The sequence below is a fragment of the Bos indicus x Bos taurus genome, chromosome 6 (assembly GCF_003369695.1).
Source record: "Bos indicus x Bos taurus breed Angus x Brahman F1 hybrid chromosome 6, Bos_hybrid_MaternalHap_v2.0, whole genome shotgun sequence".
Taxonomy (NCBI): Eukaryota; Metazoa; Chordata; class Mammalia; order Artiodactyla; family Bovidae; genus Bos; species Bos indicus x Bos taurus.
In genome coordinates this window covers 104,564,627-104,588,933 of record NC_040081.1, presented here as the reverse complement: position 1 = coordinate 104,588,933, position 24,307 = coordinate 104,564,627, and the positions used below count along the sequence as shown (strand labels likewise).

Sequence of the window (24,307 nt, the reverse complement as noted above, 5' to 3'; positions counted from 1 at the left end):
AATGTTCCAGATGATTCTAACGTGTAACTGTGGTTGAGAATCGGTCATGCAGATATTTAGGAAACAATGATAGAGACCAAGCAGTATTCACCATTCTGGATTCATCCTGGCTGCCTAGAGGCTGGATTGAGCGGGTAGAGAACAGCTTGTGGACAGGGAGACCTGGCAGCTGCGGTTATCTGTCACCTGCAGGGGAAATGGTCCTCAGGGTCAGATTAGGATGATGGCAGGAGGATGGGGATGGGGTGGGGAGAGCAGTCAGGAGCAGAGTAAATCCACTTTGCAGAGTAGGGAGGAGGATCTTACATAAGGCAGCACCTGGCCCAGATGCATCGCCCCAGCTGGATGGATAGCCAAGCTGATGACAGTCACCTGCTGTTAGGACCAATCACACATCTTTGGTCTTCATCACCTTTAGTTACAGACCAATGTCAGCCAATCAGCAGCACTGCCTTCAAAGTTGAACTCAGACACCTCTGAACTGGTCCACAGAAGATTTCTATGATTTCAACACTGCCATTGGCATCATCATCAGAAGATTTTATCCATAAAACAAGGGCTTTTTGAGAGGCCCACCTGATAGCCAGGCCTTCTTTCCTCCTTAAACTTGACCTTCAGCCCAGCTCGTTCCTTCCCTTTCCCAGTTGCCCATTAGTGCAGTGCTGATTGTCGATTTGTTCCCAGGCAGGATGTCCATGGATATGACCCTGGCTCCACAGTTCAGAAGTTCCAAAGCACAGAGCCTTCCAAAAATATTCAGGCCCTTCTTCCTTTCTATTTAGAGGGAGGGCATTTTATAGGTCACCAACTTTTTTAATAGTTCTCTCCACTGAACCCTTTGTGTAAGCAAAAACTTTCAAACTTAAAAAGAGGGAGCCGGGACTAAATAGATGAAATGTGTAAAACGATTCCAGATGGATTCAAGAACCAAATGTGAAAAGTGAAACTAAAAATCAAACAGAGGACCAAGTAGGAAGGTATCTCTGTGACCCAGGCTGGGGATGAACAAGACCCCTAACAGCACAAACAGTGGGGAGAGAAGGGACAGGTCCAATTATATCAAAATGGGGGTTGGGGGGTGGGGTGGTTTGCACCCAATGAGGAATGGCAAGGTCAAGGATTCTACAGATGATGACAGAAGCCATGTGTGACCTCTAAACTGATCAGGGATTAGCCCTTAGAGTAGGAAGGACCTCCTGCAAGTCAACAATAAAAGAGCATGAGTCCCTCTAGGAGAGGGACAGAAATAGGAAAGGGCAGTTCCCAGACAAGAAGCACATGGTAACACAGGGGAAGAGAAGCAACTTGTTTAAATCAAAGAAAGGCAAACTACCCTAGTAACATACCTCTGTGTATTTGCCCAGTTGTCAAAATTAGACACTTGGAGAATACCAAGTGTTGACAGAGACGTAGGGAAATAGGAGCCCTCGTGCACTGGTGGAGCACTCTGCTGCTGCTGCTAAGTTGCGTCAGTCGTGTCCGACTCTGTGCAACCCCATAGATGGCAGCCCACCAGGCTCCCCCGTCCCTGGGATTCTCCAGGCAAGAACACTGGAGTGGGTTGCCATTTCCCTCTCCAATGTGTGAAAGTGAAAAGTGAAGTCCCTCAGTCGTGTCTGACTCCCAGCGACCCCATGGACTGCAGCCCACCAGACTCCTCTGTCCATGGGATTTTGCACTCTAGTGCCAATTAATCATATTGCTTTGTCGCTCAGTCGTGTCCGACTCTTTGTGGCCCCATGGACTGTAGCCTTTCAGGCTCCTCTGCCCATGGAATTCTTCAGGCAGGAATACTGGAGTGGGTGGGTTGCCACTTCCTTCTCCAGGGTATCTTCCCGACCCAGGGGTTGAACCTGCGTCTCTTGTGTCTCCTGCATTGGAGGCCAAGTTTTTTACCACTAGCGCCTCCTGGGAAGCCCAATTAATATTAAGTATCCATATATCCTGTGACCCCAAACTCCACCCAGAGATTTTTGCAAAGGTATGTAAGATAGACTGTACAGGGATATTAACTACAGTACTATCTGTGGCAACAAGGGATGAAAGGTAACCTGAGTAGCCACACCTTGGAGGAAGCATAAATAAAGCATAGTAGGTACACAGTACCAGAGTTATGTGTCAGTGAAAAGCAATGAGCTCAATCTTCATCAACAAGATGTGTGAATCTAAACCCAGGGGAGAAAGAAGTAAAGCAGCGAGTGGAGTCTGTAGCCCGGTACTGTTTGTGTAAATTTAAAACACAGACATAAAGCAACAATGCAGATTTTCACCAAAAGAATAACAGAAGACAACTGATAGAAAGATAGATGATAGATAGGAAAAGTGAAAGTGAAATTTTCTCAGTCCTGTCCGACTCTTTGCGACCCCGTGGACTATACGGTCCATGGAATTCTCCAGGCCAAATACTGGAGTGGGTTGCCTTTCCCTTCTCCAGGGGATCTTCCCAGTCCAGAGATCGAACCCAGGTCTTCCACACTGCAGGCAGATTCTTTACCAGCTGAGCCACAGGGGAAGCCCAAGAATACAGGAGTGGGTAGCCTGTGCCTTCTTCAGCAGATCTTCCCAACCCAGGAATCAAACCGGGGTCTCCTGCATTGCAGGTGGATTCTTTACCAACTAAGCTATCAGGGAAGCCCTTATATAGTTAGGAGGCAATTCTAATTATACATGGTGCACTGTAGAAACTATGAAAATATAAAGAAAATGAAGTGAAAACATTCATGTTATGGGTTAATGATGCTGTTTCCTACCCTTCCTTCAAATACTGGTAATTTTTCATATTTATAAAAATTAGAACCAATTTTTTTGCTTTGGTTTTTACTTTTCTCACCTGGCATCATAGTATACACATTTCCTTATGCCCATGGACATAATTCTTGCCTGGAGAATTCCGTGGACTGTGGAAGCAGAGTTCCTACCAGCTAGAGCTTCCCCAGGGTCTCCGGGTTTTCAGGGATTGTTCAGGAAGCCTTGAAGGCATGACTTTGACTCAGATTGAATGGCCCTGCTGGCCACACTGACAGAGACACTGGTCAGGAGGCCACATTTAGATTTAGGGAAATGTCAGCCTCCTGACCCAAGCCAGGGAAGACAATGGTTAAATTTCCTTTCTGGATGGGAGCGAAGGAAGAGAGCCAGGTTCTTGGGGCTGCCCCTGGCAATGATGAAGGCACTGGAAAAATGCTGGACTCACAAGCTCACCCCACTGGGACCCTCTCATGGGATCAACTTCTGTTTGTTGTAGTCTCCATAAATGAACCATTTCCATTCTAGAGCCCTTCTGGGAGCCATGTCAGCAATAATCGAGAGCCACTGTATTCACTTCCTGGGGCTGCCATAACAAAGTTCCATAGACGAGGGGGTTTAAACAACAGAATTGTTGTTTGCTCACATCTGAGACACAGGCTTTTGCAAGGCTGATTTCTTCTGAGGCCTCTCTCCTGAGGCTTGTAGACAGCCATCTTCTCCCTGTATCCTCACATGGCCTTCCTTCTGGGCATGTCTGGTCCTAATAGCCTCTTCTTATAAGAAAACAATAGAGGAAAAAAACAAAAATAGGGAAACAACAGAATGGGAAAGATTAGAGATTTCTCCTCAAGAAAATTAGAGCTACCAAGGGAACATTTCATGCAAAGATGGGCTCGATAAAGGACAGAAATGGTATGGACCTAACAGAAGCAGAAAATATTAAGAAGAGATGGCAAGAATACACAGAAGAACTGTACAAAAAAGATCTTTGTGACCCAGAAAATCACGATGGTGTGATCACTCACCCAGAGCCAGACATCCTGGAATGTGAAGTCAAGTGGGCCTTAGGAAGCATCACTATGAACAAAGCTAGTGGAGGTGATGGAATTCCAGTTGAGCTATTTCAAATCCTGAAAGATGATCCTGTGAAAGTGCTGCACTCAACATGCCAGCAAATTTGGAAAACTCAGCAGTGGCCACAGGACTAGAAAAGGTCAGTTTTCATTCCAAACCCAAAGAAAGGCAATGCCAAAGAATGCTCAAACTACCACACAATTGCACTCATCTCACACGCTAGTAAAGTAATGCTCAAAATTCTCCAAGCCAGGCTTCAGTAATAAGTGAACCATGAACTTCCAGATGTTCAAGCTGGTTTTAGAAAAGGCAGAGGAACCAAAGATCAAATTGCCAACATCCGCTGGATCATGGAAAAAGCAAGAGAGTTCCAGAAAAACATCTATTTCTGCTTTATTGACTATGCCAAAACCTTTGACTGTGTGGATCACAATAAACTGTGGGAAATTCTGAAAGAGATGGGAATACCAGACCACCTGACCTGCCTCTTGAGAAACTTATATGCAGTCAGGAAGCAACAGTTAGAACTGGACATGGAACAACAGACTGGTTCCAAATAGGAAAAGGAATACGTCAAGGCTGTATACTGTCACCCTGCTTATTTAACTTCTATGCAGAGTACATCATGAGAAAGCTGGACTGGAAGAAGCACAAGCTGGAATCAAGATTGCCAGGAGAAATATCAATAACCTCAGATATGCAGATGACACCACCCTTATGGCAGAAAGTGAAGAGGAACTAAAGACCCTCTTGATGAAAGTGAAAGAGGAAAGTGAAAAAGTTGGCCTAAAGCTCAACATTCAGAAAACTAAGATCATGGCATCTGGTCCTGTCACTTCATGGCAAATAGATGGGGAAACAGTGGAAATAGTGTCAGACTTTATTTTGGGTGGCTCCAAAATCACTGCAGATGGTGATTACAGCCATGAGATTAAAAGACGCTTACTCCTTGGAAGGAAAGTTATGACCAACCTAGATAGCATATTAAAAAACAGAGACATTAGTTTGACAACAAAGGTCCATCTAGTCAAGGCTATGGTTTTTCCAGTGGTCATGTATGGATGTGAGAGTTGGACTGTGAAGAAAGCTGAGCACTGAAGAACTGCTGCTTTTGAAGTGTGGTGTTGGAGAAGACTCTTGAGAGTCGCTTGGACTGCAAGGAGATCCAACCAGTCCATTCTAAGGGAGATCAGTCCTGGGTGTTCATTGGAAGGACTGATGCTAAAGCTGAAACTCCAATACTTTGGCCACCTCATGCGAAGAGTTGACTCATTGGAAAAGACCCTGATGCTGGGAGGGATTGGGGGCAGGAGGAGAAGGGGATAACAGGGGATGAGATGGCTGGATAGCATCACCGACTCAATGGACATGAGTTTGAGTAAACTCCAGGAGTTGGTGATGGACAGGGAGGCCTGGTGTGCTGCGATTCATGGGGTCGCAAAGAGTCGGACACGACTGAGCGAGTGAACTGAACTGAAAAGAAAACAAGTCACCATGGATCGGGCCCGCCTATGTGACCTCATTTTCCCTTATCACCTCCTAAAGACCCTGTCTCCAGATACAGTCCCTCTGAGGTACTGGGGGATAGAATTTCAACATACAAATCATATGCATGCTTAGTCGCTCAGTCGTGTCCAACTCTCTGAGTCCATGGACTGTAGCCTGTCAGGCTCCTCTGTCCATAGATTTTTCAGATAAGAATACTGGGATGGGTAGCCATTTCCTACTCAAGGCTTAATAAGTGGTAGCTGCTGTGATGGGTGGTTGTTCTCATTGCCCTTATGTGCCAGGTACTATGTTAGGTACAAAGACTCACATCATGAGTTCACCCCTCCTATCCATCTCATTGTGGTTCCTTCTTTATGTCTTTGTTGTAGAAGATCTTTTCTTGTAGGCTCCAGGCTTTTGCATTGATGGTTGCCCTGCAGATAGTTATGGCTTTGGTGTCATCCTAAAAGGAGGTGAGCTCAGGGTCTTTCTACGCCATCTTGGCCACTACCATCTTGGCCACTCTCCAGGTACAAATAAATGAGAAACAAGAAGAAACCACACAAACGTTGGGATCTGACAACCTGACCTTGAATCCTGGCTTTGCAGCTCACCAGTTTGGAAGCCTGGCACACTGCAGTCCATGGGATCACCAAGAGTCAGAGATGACAGAGACTGAACAACAACAAAGTTTGGTAAAGAGCAGGCTGGTCAAACTTTGTCCAGCTTCGGTTGCCCTCCAAGCCATAATTTTCATGTTTATAAAACAAGAGGATTGCCCCCACTTTTGCAGCAGGGGCTCTCTAAAGAATAAGAGACAAAGTCAAGGCTTCAGCACAGTGTCTACCCACAGATGCTAAGGGACAGTTGCTGTCAAGATCACTGTGGGAAGGCTGTTTCCTATTGTGAGATCTTAGGATCATCTGGAAAGAGGAGACAGGACAGAAAGATCAACCATGATAAACCCCAGAAACTTGCACCATCCCTTACTAGCTGAGCTGTTGGGACACATGGCCTCCCAAAACTTGCCTTCTCCCCCTCCTTTCTCTTTCTCTCCTTGCCGGGGTCCAGCCCCAGTGCAGCCAGGGCATTCGAAGGGGAGATGGCTTCGGCACTCGGGATACGATAGAATTAAACATATAAACAGTGGTTAAATAAGGATAGCTCAGCGAAGAAATTCAGTGAAAAAAAGAGGCTGAATAACTTGGTTTACGTGGAAAGCCAATAAAATTCCAAGACAAGGAATTTGCATCACCTACATGGGCACAGGCGTCCTCCCGTTCTCCCGAAGGAGAGGAGACACTAAGCCTTCCCTGGTCAGATCTTAGAAGCCCAGGCAAAATTAGTAGGCTTGATGAGCCTCCACACTCCAGATGGGAATTCAGCCAGAAGGTGAGAGAAAGAACGACATGGGGAGACCAAGCTTCGGTGAACAAGGCCTGCACTTTATTTTCCAAAGTAGTTTTTATACCTTAAGTTGTGCATAGAGGATAATGAGGGAAGGGGTAGAGTCAGCAGTAAGCCAGGCTTTCTTCCTGCAAACTTATCATATGCAAAAGTTTAGGTGACTTACATCATCTTCTGGCCAGGAGGCCTGTTAACATTTTATGATCCTTTCTTCAGAAAACTTATTTTTCTCTAAAGGTGATTATTCTAAAGTCAGGCACCACCCTCCGAAAGCACTAGATAAAGTTGCATTCCTATAGGGCAAAGGTGTGGTGGGCTATAACAAGAAAAGAATTAACTCAAGGGTCCAAGGTTACAAACATTAAAGCTACTACTTACATTCCTATACACCAATTATATTAATCAATACACTCCCAGGGACACAGTAGGTAAGGGATATGGAAACTTAGCAGCAAACATTGGCCCAACAAGTGAAAAACCTTTCACCAATACAATTTCTAATCAATCTTTTAACTGCTCAAAGGAATCTGTATTTAGACAGTTTAGAACATCTCATGCCTCTCATAGTTGGGAGGCTCTGAACAATCACATGTGGCCGGAAGACCCTATTCAGGCAGGCTAGAGAACTCCCAAAGGAGTTTGTGAACTAAAACACTTGTCATGCCCAGGAATTTTTATTAACTGGAGCTGTAAGTTAACTGTTTTTCAGAGAGAGAGATGGTGGTGGGGGACAGCCCCCAGTAAAGTCAGAGGTGTAGGTGAGAGCACAAAGCAGTGAAGTAGGCAGACTATGGTTTGGGGGGTAGATGCTCAAGAATTTCCAGGGGGACTCCTGAGGCTCGATCCCGCCTTTGCATATGCCGAGCCTCCTTCCTCATGACCTTTGCCATGGGCGGAGTTCCTCACACTGGCTCCCGGCATCTCCTCTCCTGCAAAGTGTTCTAGATGGACTGGGCCAGGCTCCCTTGATCCCTAAGGAGATTACTAGACTGCCTTCTCCTCTGAACTTTTGCTGTGGTCAGCATCCTTGGGCCCCTTGGGTCATCGGTTGTAAATGCCTCCAGATGACTTGGCCTCTGCCGTTAGCATCAGTATTTTCTGGTTGGAAGAAAATTGCATGCAAATGTATGCCTGCTGGATTCCACTGGAGTTAAATTCCTTTTGAGTTCAACAAAATCTAGAGGGGAGAAGATGATTCTTTTCAACTTGGAAAATATTAGGTCATGTCCCAAATGCCTATGCAAAGCGAGGAGGAAAGCTGATGCTGATCTGGGATGGTGGGCTTCAAGAGGAAGCAAAGCTGCCCCCAGCCTCTCTGGATGGGCCAGGTACACCTCCCAGGGAGAGAGCGTCTTTCACCCACTCAGCCCCTGTGGGTGCCAACTTTATACTGAGACCTAGAGACAGGGAAGTGAACAGTGAGGCTCAAGCTGCCCTGACATTTCAGGAAGAACAGACCTGACTTATGGGAAGCATGTAGTTTCATGGGAGGATGTAAAATGAAGGGCTTAACTGGGCTGACCAGTGTAAGGGCCACTCAAGCTAAGACTGAGGAAGCGCATGCGCAGAGCAGGGGGAGGGAGGCGATGCCTGGCAGGGAGATAGAAGAAGATGTTGGCAGAAGCCTTGAGCAGGCATGGAGCATCTGAGGAAAGAAGAGGATTGCAGGTCATTCTGAGGGAGAACAGGGAGCTGAGGCCAAATCCCTCAAGGCATTGAAAGCACGGGAGGGATTTGGGGTTTATCTGAAGGACTCTAGGAAGCCACTTCATGATTTTAAGACATGATCCATTTTGTGCTTTTAAAATGCTTCTTCAGCTGCCTGCTGGGAACTAGATTCAGGGCAGGGGCAGGAGAAATGGATGCTAAGGTCATAGAAATCAGAATGGTGTTGCTCAGTAAGGGTGGGCTTGGGGGGGAATTGACTAGAAAATGACACAAGGAAATTTCTGGAGTAATAGAGGTGTTCTGCCTCTTAAGAGAGGTGTTGGTTACACCTGGGCATACTTTTCTTCAAACACATTGAACTATGCATTTAACAGGGACTTCCCTGGTGGTTCAGTGGTAAAGAATCCACCTGTGAATGCAGGAGATGTGAGTTCAATTCTTGGGTTGGGAAGAATCCTTAGAGATGGAAATGGTAACCAAATCCATTATTCTTGCCTGGGAAATCCCATGGACAGAGGAGCCTGGCGGGCTACAGACCATGGGGTTGCAAAGAGTCAGACACGACTTAGTGATTAAACAACAACAGTGCACTTAAGCTTTGGGCAAGTTACTATATGCATATTCTTTCTTGATAAAAAGTTGTACATTTTTTTATTTTTAATTTAAACATTCTGCTGGGGTACAGACAATTAACAATATTGTGATAGTTGCAGTTGAACAGTGAAGGGACTTAGCCACACATATACCTGTACCCATTCTCCCCCAAACTCCCCTCCCATCCAGGCTGCCACATAACACTGAGCAGAGGTCCATGTGCTGTACAGTAGGTCCTTACTGTTTACCCATTTTAAGTATAGCAGTGTGCACATGTCCATCCCAAACTTCCTAACTGTCTCTCCCCCCAGACACTTCCTCTCAGCAATCATAAGCTCATTCTCTAAGTCTGTGAGTCTCTTTCTGCTTTGTAAGTTTGTTTGTATCATTTCTTTTTAGATTCCACATGTAAGGACTGCCATATGATATTTGTCAAAAGTCGTATGCTTTTTAAGAAAGAGAAAACATGTTTCAGGGTAAAGTCATCAAGACTTTGTGTTATAGCAAAGACAGGCAGAGACGGAGGAAGTAGTCAAAGGTGATTTCCAGTGTCTGTCTTGGGCGGGTGGCAGCATGGCAGTGCTGGTTCTGAGAGCAGGTGGACGAGCAGCAGACATGCCAGGGATGAGGGCATGGCTGAGAGTGGACATGTCAGCAGGGTTGTTAATGTGGCTTCCAGGGGAGCTTGTTGAATTGAAACGCTACCCATCAGGCAGCCACGGGGCTGTGTCTACCTCAAAGCTTCCTGGAAAGTACCACCAAGACCCTAACTGAATACATGCCAGTGACTTTGAAGCCACAACCCACAGCAGAGAAGTAAATCACTCCTAAGATCCCTGCTCCCTCTTCTAGCTTCCCTGGAAGCATCCTCGGGTTTCAGGCCCACTCTGCTATTAAAGTAGAACAGCCTGATCTTTTAAAGCTCTTTGCGGAATTGGAGTTACAAGTGTAAGGCACCTGGCTTCCTATCAGTTCTTAAATGGTGTTCCAGGCCTCCAAGAGCTCACTGTAAATCACCAATGAGCCAATGTTCCAGCTACACGGGTGGGGGTGGATACTAAGCAGAAGAATTATGCTTTTCTTGCCTTATGAAAATCTAACTTGGACCCCCTTTCATACCTTCATGCATTTCCATAAAAGTCCCCCCATGTCATTCTTTTATCCTCTCATTCAACATATTTATATTAAGAACACAAGAGTGGGTTGTCATTTTCTTCTTCAGGGGATCTTCCTGCATCAGGGATCGAACCTGTGTTTCTGGCATTGGGAGGCGGTTTCTTTACTACTGAGCCATCAGGGAAGCCTAATCCCCTGGGTGCCTCTCTCTAATCGCTAGCAGGGATTTTGTGCTAATTATTCTCCAGGTTTTCTTCAGGGTTTGACTTCTTTATGAGTGTGGCCCTAACAAACTAGTGTTTTGCTCTTCCTGGTTTTATAGTTGTACAAAGAGAATTATCCGAAGGTATTTTCTGTGCCGTGTACTGTTGAGTGCCATCTGTGTCATACGCCCAGCTACAGGTCATTGCTTTTTACTGCTCTAAGAATCCTTTGAATGATGTATCCCAATATATTTATCCCTTCCCTTTTCCATGAGCACTGTCATTGTTCCCATTTCCTTGCTCTAGAAATAGTGCTATCATGAGCATCCTGGAACAACGCACAAGAGTTTCATGCTGACAGGAATGTTGACATCCGCTATGCAGTGCAGGAGACACGAGCCATGTGACTCCTGCAGACCTGCAGGTGGCTAGTGGAATGGAAGAACTGAACTTTTAATTAATAGAAAGTCAAAGAGTGCACCTCTAGTGTTACCAAAAGGGCGGGGCATAGAGAGGGGCGGTCTGGTTGATCACTGCTCAAAAGCCAATGAACAGGCCAGGTTGGTAGAAAGGAAAGTTTGCTGAATTTTAGATGCCAGCAACTTGAGGGGGAGGGCAGCCATCTTTCCAAAGACCAACTCCCCCCATGACAAGTAGGGGATAAAAGCCTTTGTAGGCTACATGAAAAAACAGTACAGTCAGCTCTGACAGTCATCTTGATTGTTTTAGGTAGAGTTAACGTTCAGTTCCAGAGTCAGTTGGTTTCCATTTCCTTGAGGCCAATTCTCAGAATAGCTGCAGCTTATGTCACAGTTATAGTCTGGTCATCATGTAGTTAATTTCTCCACCTTGTGACGGTTTCAGTATCCATAAGACAGCTCACAGGATTATTATTTGGTCTCCTTTGACCATTTCCCTTTGTTTCTGCATGTTCTCATTTCTCTGATTAAACTTATTCTTTGACTAAAGTTTTCCACAGACAGAAGGTCCGCAGAGGACATGAGGGGAAGGACCATAAGGTCTCGCTCTGTTTCACTAGGACAGATCCACTCTGAGTGTCATTGCGAGGTCGTAGGATGCACACAACTCGCCTTGACTTGCTCATGCCCAGCGGTGCTCCAAAGAAGCTGTGGCTATTCACAGTCTCAATTGTGTTTGCATGGGTATGAAAATTCATGTTTCTCATCAACACTTGGTAGTGTCATTGTCAGACTTCACATTCTTGCCAATCTGTTAGTGTGAAATGGTATAAAGTTATGATTTTAATTCATATTATTCTGAATTACTAAGAACAATGAGCACCTTTTCACAAGTGTGTTTGCCATTTGTATTTCCTCTCCTGTGAAATGCTCGTCCATAAATTCTGCCCTTTTTCCTATTAAGGTCATCATTGTCTTATTGACTCAGAAAGAGTTTTGTTTTTGTTTTTTTTTAATTCAGGGTATAAATTATTTGTTCATTACGTATCACAATACTTCCCCATTTGTGGCTCTTGTACTCTTTGTATGGTACCTTTTGTTTGTTTGTTTTGTTGGGTCAAGAAATAGTGACTTTATATGGAAAGCCAGCAGACCAAGAAGGTGGACTAATTAATATCCCAAAGAAACATCTCTATATGGTAGCTTTTTATGAACAAATGTCCTTGATTTTGGAGTAGTCAGGTTTTTTTTTTTTAATTTATGAACCAAGGTTTGTGAATGTGAAAGTGTTTCACAGAAAACCTCCAATATGATTATGTCCATTTTACTGATGGGGGAAATAAAGCCCAGATGGATTGTGGCACTCCCTAGCATCAATGATGAGCTGCATATTTACTGGAGTCTGATCCAGAATTGAGCGAGGTCTGTGGCTTCTTAGGCAGGGTCCTTCTCACTACAGATGTCCTGCCTAAAATCTCCGAGTTCAGAGGACACTGGACAGACCCTCCCACACCATCCATACTTAGGAGGGGTTGAGTAACTTCTCAGGAGCAGCTGGGCAGAAGGTGAATTTCTGAGTTGTTGTAAAGGGAGAGAGGAGACGGGGAGAGTGACACATACATTTTCTGACAGTACTTTGCCAGACGTGCTGCACTGAATCAATTTGCCCAAGGGAGGCAGGGATGGAAGCGAGACAGTGGCCTCCAGATCAAGTCAAAGGGAAAAGTGTCAGTCACTCAGTCGTGTCCAACTTTTTGTGACCCCATGGACTGTAGCCTGCCAGGCTCCTCTGTCCATGGAGTTGTCCAGGCAAGAATACTGCAGTGGGTTGCCATTTCCTTCTTCAGAGGATCTTCCGAATTTAGTGATCCAACCTGCATCTCCCGCATTGGCATGTGGATTCTTTGCCATCTGAGCCACCTGGGAAGTACCAGATCAGGTTAAACCGAATTCAACTCCAGACACCAGCTGGAGAACTACAGGCAAATCACTTGCCCTTTCTGATCCTCACTTTCTCACCTAAGAGAAGGTTAGGAAGATCGGTTTCACAACTGCTGTTAGTAAACACCAAAGGATCCCAGTAACATATAATCCACTCACCTCCCCAAAACACACACACACACACACACACACACACACACACCCCAGCAAGGGAGGCCTCAGAGGTAATGGAGAGAGTCTGAGCTCCCAAGTGGGCCCACTTCAGTGTGAGTCCTGACTCTCATGGACCCCTGCAAGGCCTTGGACATGTTTCAGAAGCTCTCTAATCCTCAGTTTCATCTTTTGTTAAAAAAAAAAAAAGAAGGAAAGATAAATGGCTCTATCACAGTGTGAGCTACAGGGATCCGATGAGATAATGTCTGTAATATTACTGACACCCAGGAGGTGCTTAATAAGTGCATTTCTCTTCCCAGATTAAATGCAGCCGCAGCTTGCAATAATGCCAGGTTGCCGCATGACCGCTGGCAGGAAATTATTTAGGGCAGATGCCGACGAAGGTCCTTCAGCTGCCAGGACCAGGGTGAACTTCCAGCTCCCAGGCATTCTGCTCCCCATCCATCCAGGTCTCCTCCTGCCCTCTCCAGTGCTGGCCCTGACTTCCTGAAGGAACCTCTGGGCTTCGCATGGCCCAAGCCTTCTTTTTCTCATTGACTTTCTCGAGCTTATTTTTGTTGTTGTTTTTGAGGACTGCTTTCTTTTCTTTATTTAATTAATTTTTACTGAAGTATAGTTGCATTACAACATTGTGTTAGCTTCTACTGTACGGCAGAGTGAATCAGCTGTACATGTATATATATTCCCTCTTTTGCAGATTCCCTTCCCATTTAGGTCACCACAGAGCACTGAGTAGAGTTCCCTGTGCTGTACAGTTGGGGTTTTTCTCATTGACTCATTAGCCAGGTCTCTCCTCGTCTTCTACCCCATCCTTACTTTCTAGACTGTGAGCACAGTGTGAAGAACACTGGCTGGGGGGATAGATGGACAGGTTTGAATCGGCTTTGTCTCTTGGGTCCAGAACCTGCACCCATAACTGCATCCCTCTCAGTTTTCTTATCGGAAAAACAACACACATGCCATAGGGTGGGTGGGAACATTAGATCAATGTTAAATCAACAATCCTGCTGTTAGATCAGATTTCCCAGGGTAGCTCATTAGTCAAGAATTCGCCTGCCAGTGCAGGAGATACAGGTTCTATCTGTGGGTCCGGAAGATCCCCTGAAGAAGGAAATAGCAACCCACTCCAGTATTCTAGCCTGGAAAATTCCATGGACAGAGGAGCCTGGCTGGCTTCACTCCATAGGGTCACAAAGAACCAGACATGACTGAGCTTGTGTGTGTGTGTGTGGGGGGGGGGGGCGCGCGCAGAGCTATGCTGTCTATGTCACCCTGGACAGGCAGGATGACCTCCCTCTGCCTTGATTTCCCCATCTGTAAAAAGGGACCCATCTATTTTCCCGAGGTGGGAAGTGCGCATCTGTGGAAAAGCTCCAGCTCCACCAACCCGGCAGAGGAGATACCTATCTATCCCATTCTCTTCTCTCCTCTCTGGTCTCTAACCACCTCCCAACACCCTCCTAATGATGCTTCTCATTCAGGAGCAGGTGTCTGCAGAGCCAGCTCTAGAATTGGGGGATTCTGTGGGGCACGCATGTCTGCCACAAGTTCCGCCCCGCATAAGGGTGACCCAGCCAGACTTTTCCTCTGAGGGTCAGTGGGGCAGAGCCTGTGCCCTGGAAGTGGGCCTGCTCACCTGGCCTTCCCATCAACTTGGCTTCCGAGAGTCACAAGGTGGGCAGTGTTCCTTCCCAAGGTGCCCGCAGTACCAGAAGTTTCTTGGCTCAATTCTGTGGCATGGTGAGAAAAATCCTGGCTCCACCCTTTGGGTCTTGTGAGAAAGGAAGCCAAGCCGATGACAGCTCTGCAGTTGACAGCTCTGAGAGGTCCCAGGCATCTCCACATGTGGCCAGGGTAGGCAGGGAGCCGCTCTGAGCCTCAGTGTGTCTGTACACCCCGTGAACACTTCTGGAGCACCTACTATGTGTCAAGTGGTCTCCCAGGTTCTGAAAACACAAGAAAAATAACAACGCCTGTCTTCCAGCAGCTCACCTCCCTGGTGGGGGAGAGGGTTAATGAAGGATCCTCCTGGGGAGTGGAGAGTGATTTGGTAAGCAGTGAAGAAGGGTAAGTGGAGAGCTGGGGAAGCCCTTTAGAAGCAGTAACTGGAAGAACTTCTCAGAAAGAAAGCTGAGATGAAGAGAAGTGAGATGTGCAGACATATGAAGATTATTCCAGGGAAAGGGAAGAGCAGGTGCAAAGGTCCTGAGGCAGGATACCGGAGGAGTATCATGAAGGCAGTGTAGTGGGAGCAGAGAAACGGCATGAGAGAGGGAGGTCAGAGAAGTCAGGGTGCTGAGTGGTGGCCGGGCTTAGAGGCCATGGTAAGGACTTGGGCTTTGCTCGCATGACTTGGGATGTCATGATGTGTCTGGAGCAGAGGAGTGGCACGCTCTGTCTTTTTTAAATATTTCTTTCTTTCTTTACTTGGCTGCATCGGGTCCTTAGTTGCAGCACATGGGATCTTTCTGCCATGGTGCACACACTTTCTAGTTGTTGTTCAGTAGTTGCAGTGCATGGGTTTAGTTGCTCTGCAGCATGTGGGATCTTAGTTCCCCGTCCAGGGCTGGAAACCACATCCTCTGCACTGCAAGGCAGATTCCTAACCACTGGACCACCAGGGAAGTCCCCACACTCTGTCTTTTGCTTCACAGAACCACTGTGGCTTCTCTCTTGAGGATAATATTAAGTGGGGACACCAGAGAAGTAGAGAACTCCATTGAGAAGTTCTACTAACAATCTGACCCAGAGACGATGATGTGTGTGCATGCTCAGTCACTTCAATCATGTCTAACTCTTTGTGAATCCATGGACTATACCCCGCCAGGGTCCTCTGTCCATGGGATTTTCCAGGCAAGAATACTAGACTGGGTCGCCATGCCCTCCTCCAGGGCATCTTCCAGACCTAGGGATCAAACCTGCATCTCCTGCATTGCAGACAGATTCTTTACCACTGAGCCACCAGGGAAGCCCAGAGATGATGATAACTTGAACCAAAATGGTAGCTGTATAAGTGGTAACAAGTGCTCATATTCAGAATATACATCAGGGTAGAGATGACATGATTTCCTGATGCATCAGATGTAGGTGTGAGAGAGAAAAAGTGTTTAGATGGTCTAAGCAAATGGAAGGATGGAGGTGCCATCAACTGAGATGAGGAAGACCAGAGGAGGAACAGGTTTAGGGGCTCTACTGAGACCCAGTAAGTCAAGATGGCCATTCAGCATACAAGCGGAGATGTTGAAAGGCAAGGTGGATATATCTCATTTCATCTTCAAAGCAGCATGTGGTATAGACTGTGTTATAAATGAAGAAACTTCAATCACTGCTTTGAAGTTCTATCTTAAATGGCACATCTTCAGTGTTGACATCTTGTGTAAATGATGGAGTCAGGATTTGAATCCCACCCAGCTGACTGCAGAGCCCATGCTTTCTCTTCTCTATTCTGTTCCTGGAATCTCTGTGGACAAGTGGAAGGCACACACCCTTCTAGACAAGCCCTCCGAGGTGTGGAATGTTTATGCCATCCAGAACTGCTCTATGACTTCTACAGAGAATGTCTCATTTAATCCTTTCAACAGCCTTCAACTCCCATTGTTATCCTTATTTTACAGCTTTGGAAACTGAGGCACCAAAAGCCTCAGAGTCAGTAAATGGTGGGTCTAGGAGGTGATCCAGAGGTCAAGCCCTTCAACACTATGTCATGTGTCAAAATCAAGTGTTTGTCAAATCAAAGATTAGTGTGTAATTGACTAAAATCATGATATTGCTGATTGTGAAGTATCATTCAAAGACAGTGTTATCTTTTAATCAACAGACATTTGTAGAATGAAAAAGCCTTTGCCCTGACAACTGGAACCTATAAAGTCTTTTATTTAACAAACATTTATTGATCAACTACTACGAGCCAGGCACTGGAGAGACACAGAAGCCCTAGGGGTGACCAAGTCATGAAGAAGCTCAAGGTCTGGCACAGTAGCCAGGGTCATTCCAGTCCAAGCATTAAGGGCTATAATCAGGATATATAAAGTACTGTTGGGTGATTACATTCAACATTTCTCTTTTTTCTAGTCTCTCTTATTTGTGTGAAGCTGTATCAGGATAGCAATCAGTGAACTACATCTTTTGCATATTAGAAAAAATGGTGTTATCTTGACCTAGCCTGTCCTCTGTAATTTTCTTATCAACTGGGGAATTTCACTTCCCTTTTGACATCACACTTTTCTCATGCGTATAGTAGCAGGGGGTTGGAAGGCGGAATGTGGCTGATGGTAAATATGAACGTAGGATAACATTCAGCAAGCATCACATTTTGCTTTCGTGATGATTAATTTTTTTAATATTTATTTGGCTATGCCAGGTCTTAGTTGCAGCATGCAGGATCTTTGATCTTTGTTGCCAGATGAGGAATCCTTAGTTGCAGCAGCTGAGATCTAGTTCGCTGACCGGGGATGGAACCTGGGCTCCCTGCATTGGGAGCTCAGAGTCTTAGCCACTGGACTTACCCGGGGAAGTCCCCATGATGATTCATTTTTATATGCCTTGTTTTCAAAATAAATAAAAACTGCCACTTCCTCATCTTTGCCAGGGTTTAAAGCTGATTCGTGTGCGCCTCATGTGAGAACGTCTCAGGTAGACATTTGTAAGGCACCTTGGCCTGTAGAGGAGAGCCTCACACATGCTGTGTTTAATCCAGAAATGTTGATCCAGGGATGGGAAACTATTTTTTAAAAAATAAGCCCAGAGATGGTTTTGCAGCCAGTCTAGCGATTGTCTTTCTGATGCCTTTTTGTCTCTGCCTTTCCACAGCAAAGTCTGGACACCTACTGTTTCCTGGTTTTTGCTGCAGTCTGCTTCGCAGGTGCTCTCTATTTGTATTTTGTCCTGCCTGAGACCAAAAACAGAACCCATGCAGAAATCAGCCAGGCATTCGCCAAAAGGAACAAGGCATACCCACCAGAGGGGAAAACTGACTCAGCAGTAACTGATGATAAGATGAACATACAGCTTGAACCAGACTCCTCCTCTGCACTGGAGAACTGAATCAAAAACAGTGTTGTCTGAATGGACAGGCTCACCATTTTAATACCAGAGAGTCCCCTGCAAGTTTAGCCTGATGAAATATTTAAAAATAAGCCTTTGCTCATCTAACACTGCAACCCATTTGGGATTTCTTCACAGCTGAATCCCCCAAAGTCTTCTGGCAGTTGGATTCGCCCTTTCAGTGGACCCAGTATTCTTCTGTAGAGATCCATGCCCTGCCTTCTTCACGACTTAGCCCATGGTTTCAAAATGAAATTGGGGACACAGCATTTGAATGCTTTCTCAAAGGTCAGCGATCTGGTCTGACAGAGGACTCAAAAGGCTTCCAGTCCCAGCTCTAACAGTAGTAGCCTTGAGCTGCCCTCAGCCTGGATCCTGAAGCTTTCAGGGACCCTTGGCTGTGATCCCGGATGAAGGTTTTCATGCCTCCTAATCAATGCCCTTTTCCAATCTTTGACTCTACTTTATGGATCTCAGACTCAGGAGAAGCTGCTCCCAACCCACCACCCTCCAGGTCCTATCTCTCCCAGGCCATCCCTGGGAGGCTCCCAAAACATCTTTTCTGAGTATCAGATGTGCTCACAGCGGGCATAAAGGGGATCAATATAGAAGACCTGGAGAGGCAGATGTGAGAAGTAACCTCCAGAAGCTGAAAGAAGCAGGACCACAAATGGAACTCCATTCAATTGAAAAGGACAGTGTTAAGAATGATTCTCATCTCAGGATTTCAAGATTACTGACTTACACTTTCACACATGTAACGCCCTTTAGTCTACTTCTGGTCCAGAGTGCGCACCAGAAGAATTGCTTTTATTGGAGGAAGGAGCAAATGAAACTGTAGATGTAGTTACAGGAGCACTGACCACCACCTAGATCACGATGTTGAAGGTCACATCCTAAGGATACACAGCAGTGAGCAGTAAGAGTCCCGAGTCTAGACTTCATGGAACAGAGTTGCTGTAACAGCCCTGAACTGTCTAGCAATAACCTTTGCATGTGAAAGTCAAAATTTCTCTCTTGCTTAAGCTACTCTTATCTGGGGTTTCTCTTCCTCATGTCTAAACCAAAATTCAATTCATCTGGGTCATGACAAGAAAGAGCCCAAGGCAAATGAGAATATATGAAGCAAGCTCAATAATTTAGACAGTCAGCAATCTGTTTCTCCAGGGCACAGGTGCCTCCGTGTTAAGGGAGCATGGATTCATATTCATGTTATGTAGTTAATGCAGCTTTGAAGTAGTCTGGGAGCTGTCTATGGTGCTGATCTGGGATTTCTGCCTAACGATCTAATTTTTCCTCTTTATAATCTTGCGAAATACTTTCACATTGTTGCTTACAATGCTGGAGATAACCTATGAAGTACATATTACTGGATTCATTTAATTTGATCCAAACCCTTGGAGTTCTTCCAGCTCCAAACCCAGCCAAGGTTAGTGCCCCTATCACTGTACTAGGGACCTCAGGAATTTGGCCCCAGCCCCTTGTCTCCAGAACAATTACTTTAATATGTATCCCTCATCCCTTCCACTGTGACCACCTGACATCTACTTGTCTGTGGTGGGTTGTGGAATTATCAACCCAGTGAATCAGGCCTCCCAGTATGCATGCTCTTGTATAATTCCCCACTGTACTGAGTGGATTTGGCCATGCACTGAGATATCAGAAAATGTGACACAAGCAGAAGCTTAATAAGCACCTGCACTCCAGGGCTTTCCCTTATAATGTGCTAATATCATCATTTGTGTAAGCCCAATCTAGCTTCCTTGAGGATTCAGTTCAGTACAGTCATTCAGTTGTGTCCAACTCTTTGTGACCCCATGGACTGCAGCACACCAGGCCTCCTTATCCATCACCAACTCCTGGAGTTTACTCAAACTCATGTCCATTGAGTCAGTGATACCATCCAACCATCTAATCCTCTGTTGTCCCCTTCTCCTCCCACCTTCAATCTTTCCCAGCATCAGGGTCTTTTCACATGAGTCAGTTCTTCACATCAGGTGGCCAAAGTATCGGAGTTTCAGCTTCAACATCAGTCCTTCCAATGAATACTCAGGACTGATCTCTTTTAGGATGGACTGGTTGGATCTCCTTGCAGTCCAAGGGAATCTCAAGTCTTCTCCAACACCACAGTTCAAAAGCATCAATTCTTCAGTGCTCAGCTTTCTTTATAGTCCAACTCTCACATCCATGCATGACCACTGGAAAAACCATAGCCTTGACTAGATGGATCTTTGTTGGCAAAGTAATGTCTCTGCTTTTTAATATGCTGTCTAGGTTGGTCATAACTTTCCTCCCAAGGAGTGATTGTCTTTTAATTTCATGGCTTCACTCACCATCTGCAGTGATTTTGGAGCCCCCCCAAAATAAAGTCAGCCACTGTTTCCACTGTTTCCCCATCTATTTGCCATGAAGTGATGGGACCTAATACCATGATCTTAGTTTTCTGAATGTTGAGCTTTAAGCCAGCTTTTTCACTCTCCTCTTTCACTTTCCTCAAGAGGCTCTTTAGTTCTTCACTTTCTGCCATAAGGGTGGTGTCATCTGCATATCTGAGGTTACTGATATTTCTCCCAGCAATCTTGATTCCAGCTTGTGATTCATCCAGCCCGGTGTTTCTCATGATGAATCACTGCATTAGAATTGTGGTGGTCTTTTTTTTAACTTGAATATCTCCCCTACTAGACTCTGGAAGCCTACAAGAAAATAACTGATTCACCTCAGGATCCCATATTCTTAGTAACTGCTCATTACATATTGACTGAATGACTAAATGCCATGGCATAGTTGTGAAGAAGATGTGATGGGAGCCCTGAGGACAGAATGACTGTAGCTTAGGATGATTAAGACAGATTCTTTTGAATGAAAGCATGTGAGCTGCATGTCAGATGAAGATTAGGCTTTCATCAGACTGAGAAGATGGGAAGAAGGTGTTTGAAACAAAAGGGCCAATGGCATGGGAATAAACTAGTAAATGGCATATTCAGAGAAAAGCAAACTATTGGTGTGACCAAACAAGGGGGATGTGAGGATAAGAGCAGAAGATGAGGCTGGTCACTAGTTTTGGTCTAGACTGAAAAATCATGACTGTGGCACCAAGTCCACCTCCTAAATATGCCTGGGACCAAGCCCTCCCCAACGGCTTCCATCTATGGCTGTTAGACTTCGGTCTACACAGGCAACAATCTATTCTGATACTACTTCTCAACTGAATAAATGATGGAACTTGGGTCGATCAGATGGCTATTATCAGACTTCTCATTTTTCTTCCACTGGATTTCATTAGCTGGTTGTGTGCCCCAAAGGAGGGAGGTCGTGTTGAGTGACAGGACTCAGCAGCTGCTCAGAGTTTCAAACATTTGCTGTAATTTACACTAAGATGTGGATATAATTATCTTTATCAGAATGACTTCCCCTGGCAAATTTGTACAGTAAGTCAAGTAAATTTCCTCTCATTAAATCACAGCATTTAGGGACCGCAGTTTGTCCCAGCCAAGAACTGGAGCTTGGAAGTAATAAAGGCAAAGGAAAGGAAAAAAAACTTGGGTTCTCAGCAGGAAGTGTGGGTGGTGAAAAGACGGAGGCCGTATTTCAGAAGTGTGTTGGAAGCCCAGACCTGCAGGAATTCCAGGACTGTACGCCTCTTGAATTTAGAGCAGACACATCTCCGCTACTCACTACCCTACTCTTTGCCAAACTGAGAATGTTGCATTGTGAGTAAGATTTAGAAGTAAAAAAGAACAGCTACATGAAAGTATTTTCAGTGATGGGATCAGATCCTTCAGAAATGGGCTTGTGGTTTCATCCCATGAACAAAAATAAAAATAAATATTTTTATGCTGGAACAATGGTAGATGTTTTCACACACATTATCCCCTTTGGTTCTCACAACAAAACTGTGGGGTAGGTTGTGCATGTGCTTATAATGCCCGTTTCTTTACCTTCTTGTGATTTAACCCAGTTCTAACTAAACAGCCTGAAGTGGACCCTGGGGACACCCAATGTGTCATGAGGAAGAAGAATGCTTCACTTCAGTCGTGTCCAACTCTTTGACCCTGTGGACCGTAGCCCGCCAGTCTCCTCTGTCCATGGGATTCTCCAGGCAATAATACTGGAGTGGGTTGCTACTTCTTAATCAAGGGGATCTTCCCAACCCAGGGACTGAACCCACGTCACTCGCATCTCCTGCATTGGCAGGCAGGTTCTTTTCCACCAGCACCACCTGGTTACCTGCTAAATCCCTAGTAGTAGCCACAGTCCCTTGCACCACAATGAGTAATAAAGAGAGAGCTGGTGGATGAACAGATTGTGAATGAGGTTTTGTTTAATCAAGGAACTTTGACTGACATATTTAAAAGATACCAGAAGTCATTAGGACAGTAAAATTTGGCTGAAACCTGGAAGCCCCGGTGGCTCAGAGGTAAAAAATCCACCTGCCAATGCAGGAGGTACAGTTTGATCCCTGGGTCGTAAAGATCCCCTGAAGGAGGAAATGGCAACCCACTCCAGTATTCTTGCCTGGAGAATCCTACGGACAGAGGAGCCTGGCGGGCTACAGTCCATGGGGTCACAAAGAGTCGGACATGGCTTAGCGACTAAAACAACAACAGCAAGCAAACAACATACCCAGCCAATGAATGTGTATCAGTTAGGACTGCTTAATTTGCAGGTGACAGTCCTAGCTCATACTAAGTTAAAAACTAAAGCACAACGTTTTTCTTTTGCTCAACAGGGAAGCTAGTAAGGCAGCCAACTTAAGTCTTGCCTGGATTCAGGGACTCAAATAATACCATTCATGGTTCCATTCCTGTCATCTCTCTACTCTGCTGGTCTCTGCTTCTGAGTTTCTCAGTATAGCAGCCTCCTGTACCCCAGCCTTGCACCTTCTCAGCTTGGTCGCCAATGGGAGGAAAAAAATCATATTTCTAGTGCTATGGAACAAAACACCACAAAAATTGGTGACCTAAAGGAACAGCCATTCTTCTGCTCACGGTTGTGTGGGTCAGCAGGTCAGGTGGGGATCAGCTGGGTAGTTCTTTGAATCCATGTGGCATCTTCTGGAGCTGACCAGGCATTTGTAGTCAGAGGGTGTCAGCAGGAGGCTGGTTGGTCTCAGATGGGCTGATTCACATGTCAGGGGCCTCAGCTGAGATAGCCAGAATATCTGGGATGTCTGGGCTTCTCTCTCCATCATCTCTGTCTACATCAAGTGTTTTAATCTCAAAGCAGCTGCAGCCTGGCTTGCTCACAAGGCAACAGGATTCCAAGATTGAGAACAGAATCTGCAAAGCCTCTAGAGGCTGAGGTTCAGAACTCAAAAAGCATCTCTTTGACTGAGCAAAGCAACTCGTGGGACCAGCCCAAACTCAAGAGGAGGGGAACTAGACTCCACCTCTTCATGGGAGGTGGCTAAAGTCACATTGCAAAGGGGCACAGGGGATGGGAGGGGTTATTGTGGCCAGCTTTGCAAATAGTCTGCCGTTCCCCAGTGTCCAGATAGCAAACAAAAAGATTTTGATTGCGCTACTCAGCTACTCAGCTCACATTCATGTCCCTAGTCAACCACTATGGCCACGGATGATGAGTCGCTCAGATGCTCAACTCAGAAGTAGCAGGCAGCGAATAGCGCAATCTAATTGACAACTTTCTCAGAGCTGCTTAGAATCGAGGAGGGAGACCCCAGCAAACCAGAAGATGGAAAAGTTTAAAAGATAAAACTAAAACTCGCAGAGTCCAAGGCAAGCTCTGTCTCTCATAAGGTGATGATGATCAGCTGTGAAAGCCTGAAAACAAAACTTGAATCATCACAGGGCAGAGACCATCAGTCTCCTCAAAGATAAGAATGCCCTGACTTATAGACCAGCCTGTCCAGTCCTCCTGATTTTGGAAATGAATACATAATTCTCAAAGCCAGATGCCAGAAATGACAAATATTTAGACCAATTGACTCATGCCCCCTTTTCTCATTCCATAATGCCCTGACAGGCTTCACATTATAATTTGACTTCCAGCAAAACGCTGAAACCAATTTGAACTCTGATTTTTCTCAGTAATTCTGTTTTTCATAGCACAAATTAGTAAATCGCCATTCCTGGCTTATATATCAGTCTCTTGTGAGAATAGTAGGAATGAGTTATTCCTGGTCCAACTAAATCTCAGGTATAAGAAGATTTCATCTTTAAGGCTGAAAGTCAGACCATGGTGAGTCTTCAAAAACCTTACCCTTCAAGGCATCTCCTTGAGGCCTCCTTGGAGATGCCTGAAGTCAAGCTGGATCTCCAGGTATTATTGTCCTGACTGTAACCCAGAAGAAGCTAAGACTCAGACCTTAGCAACTTGCCCAAGGTCACGAAACTGGCCACCATTGCCTATAAGATAGTGCCTTACCACTTTTAATACACAGGGCACTTACTCTGTCCTGCAGTGTCCCAGGTG

The 24,307-nt window shown here is 45.5% G+C and overlaps 1 protein-coding gene across 3 annotated transcripts in view; it reads left to right on the top strand.

Annotated features, from left to right (window-relative positions):
• SLC2A9 (solute carrier family 2 member 9) overlaps positions 1-19,800 on the top strand; it is a 227,341-nt gene extending 207,541 nt beyond the window's left edge. For 2 of the 3 annotated variants that reach the window (XM_027545036.1, XM_027545035.1), the window contains one exon: positions 17,642-19,800. In XM_027545036.1, coding sequence (XP_027400837.1) covers positions 17,642-17,875 — 234 coding nt within the window. In that variant the 3' untranslated portion in view covers positions 17,876-19,800. The remainder of the gene's footprint in view (positions 1-17,641) is intronic. The other variant, XM_027545037.1, reaches the window with a different exon arrangement.
• Positions 19,801-24,307: the final 4,507 nt, after the last annotated feature.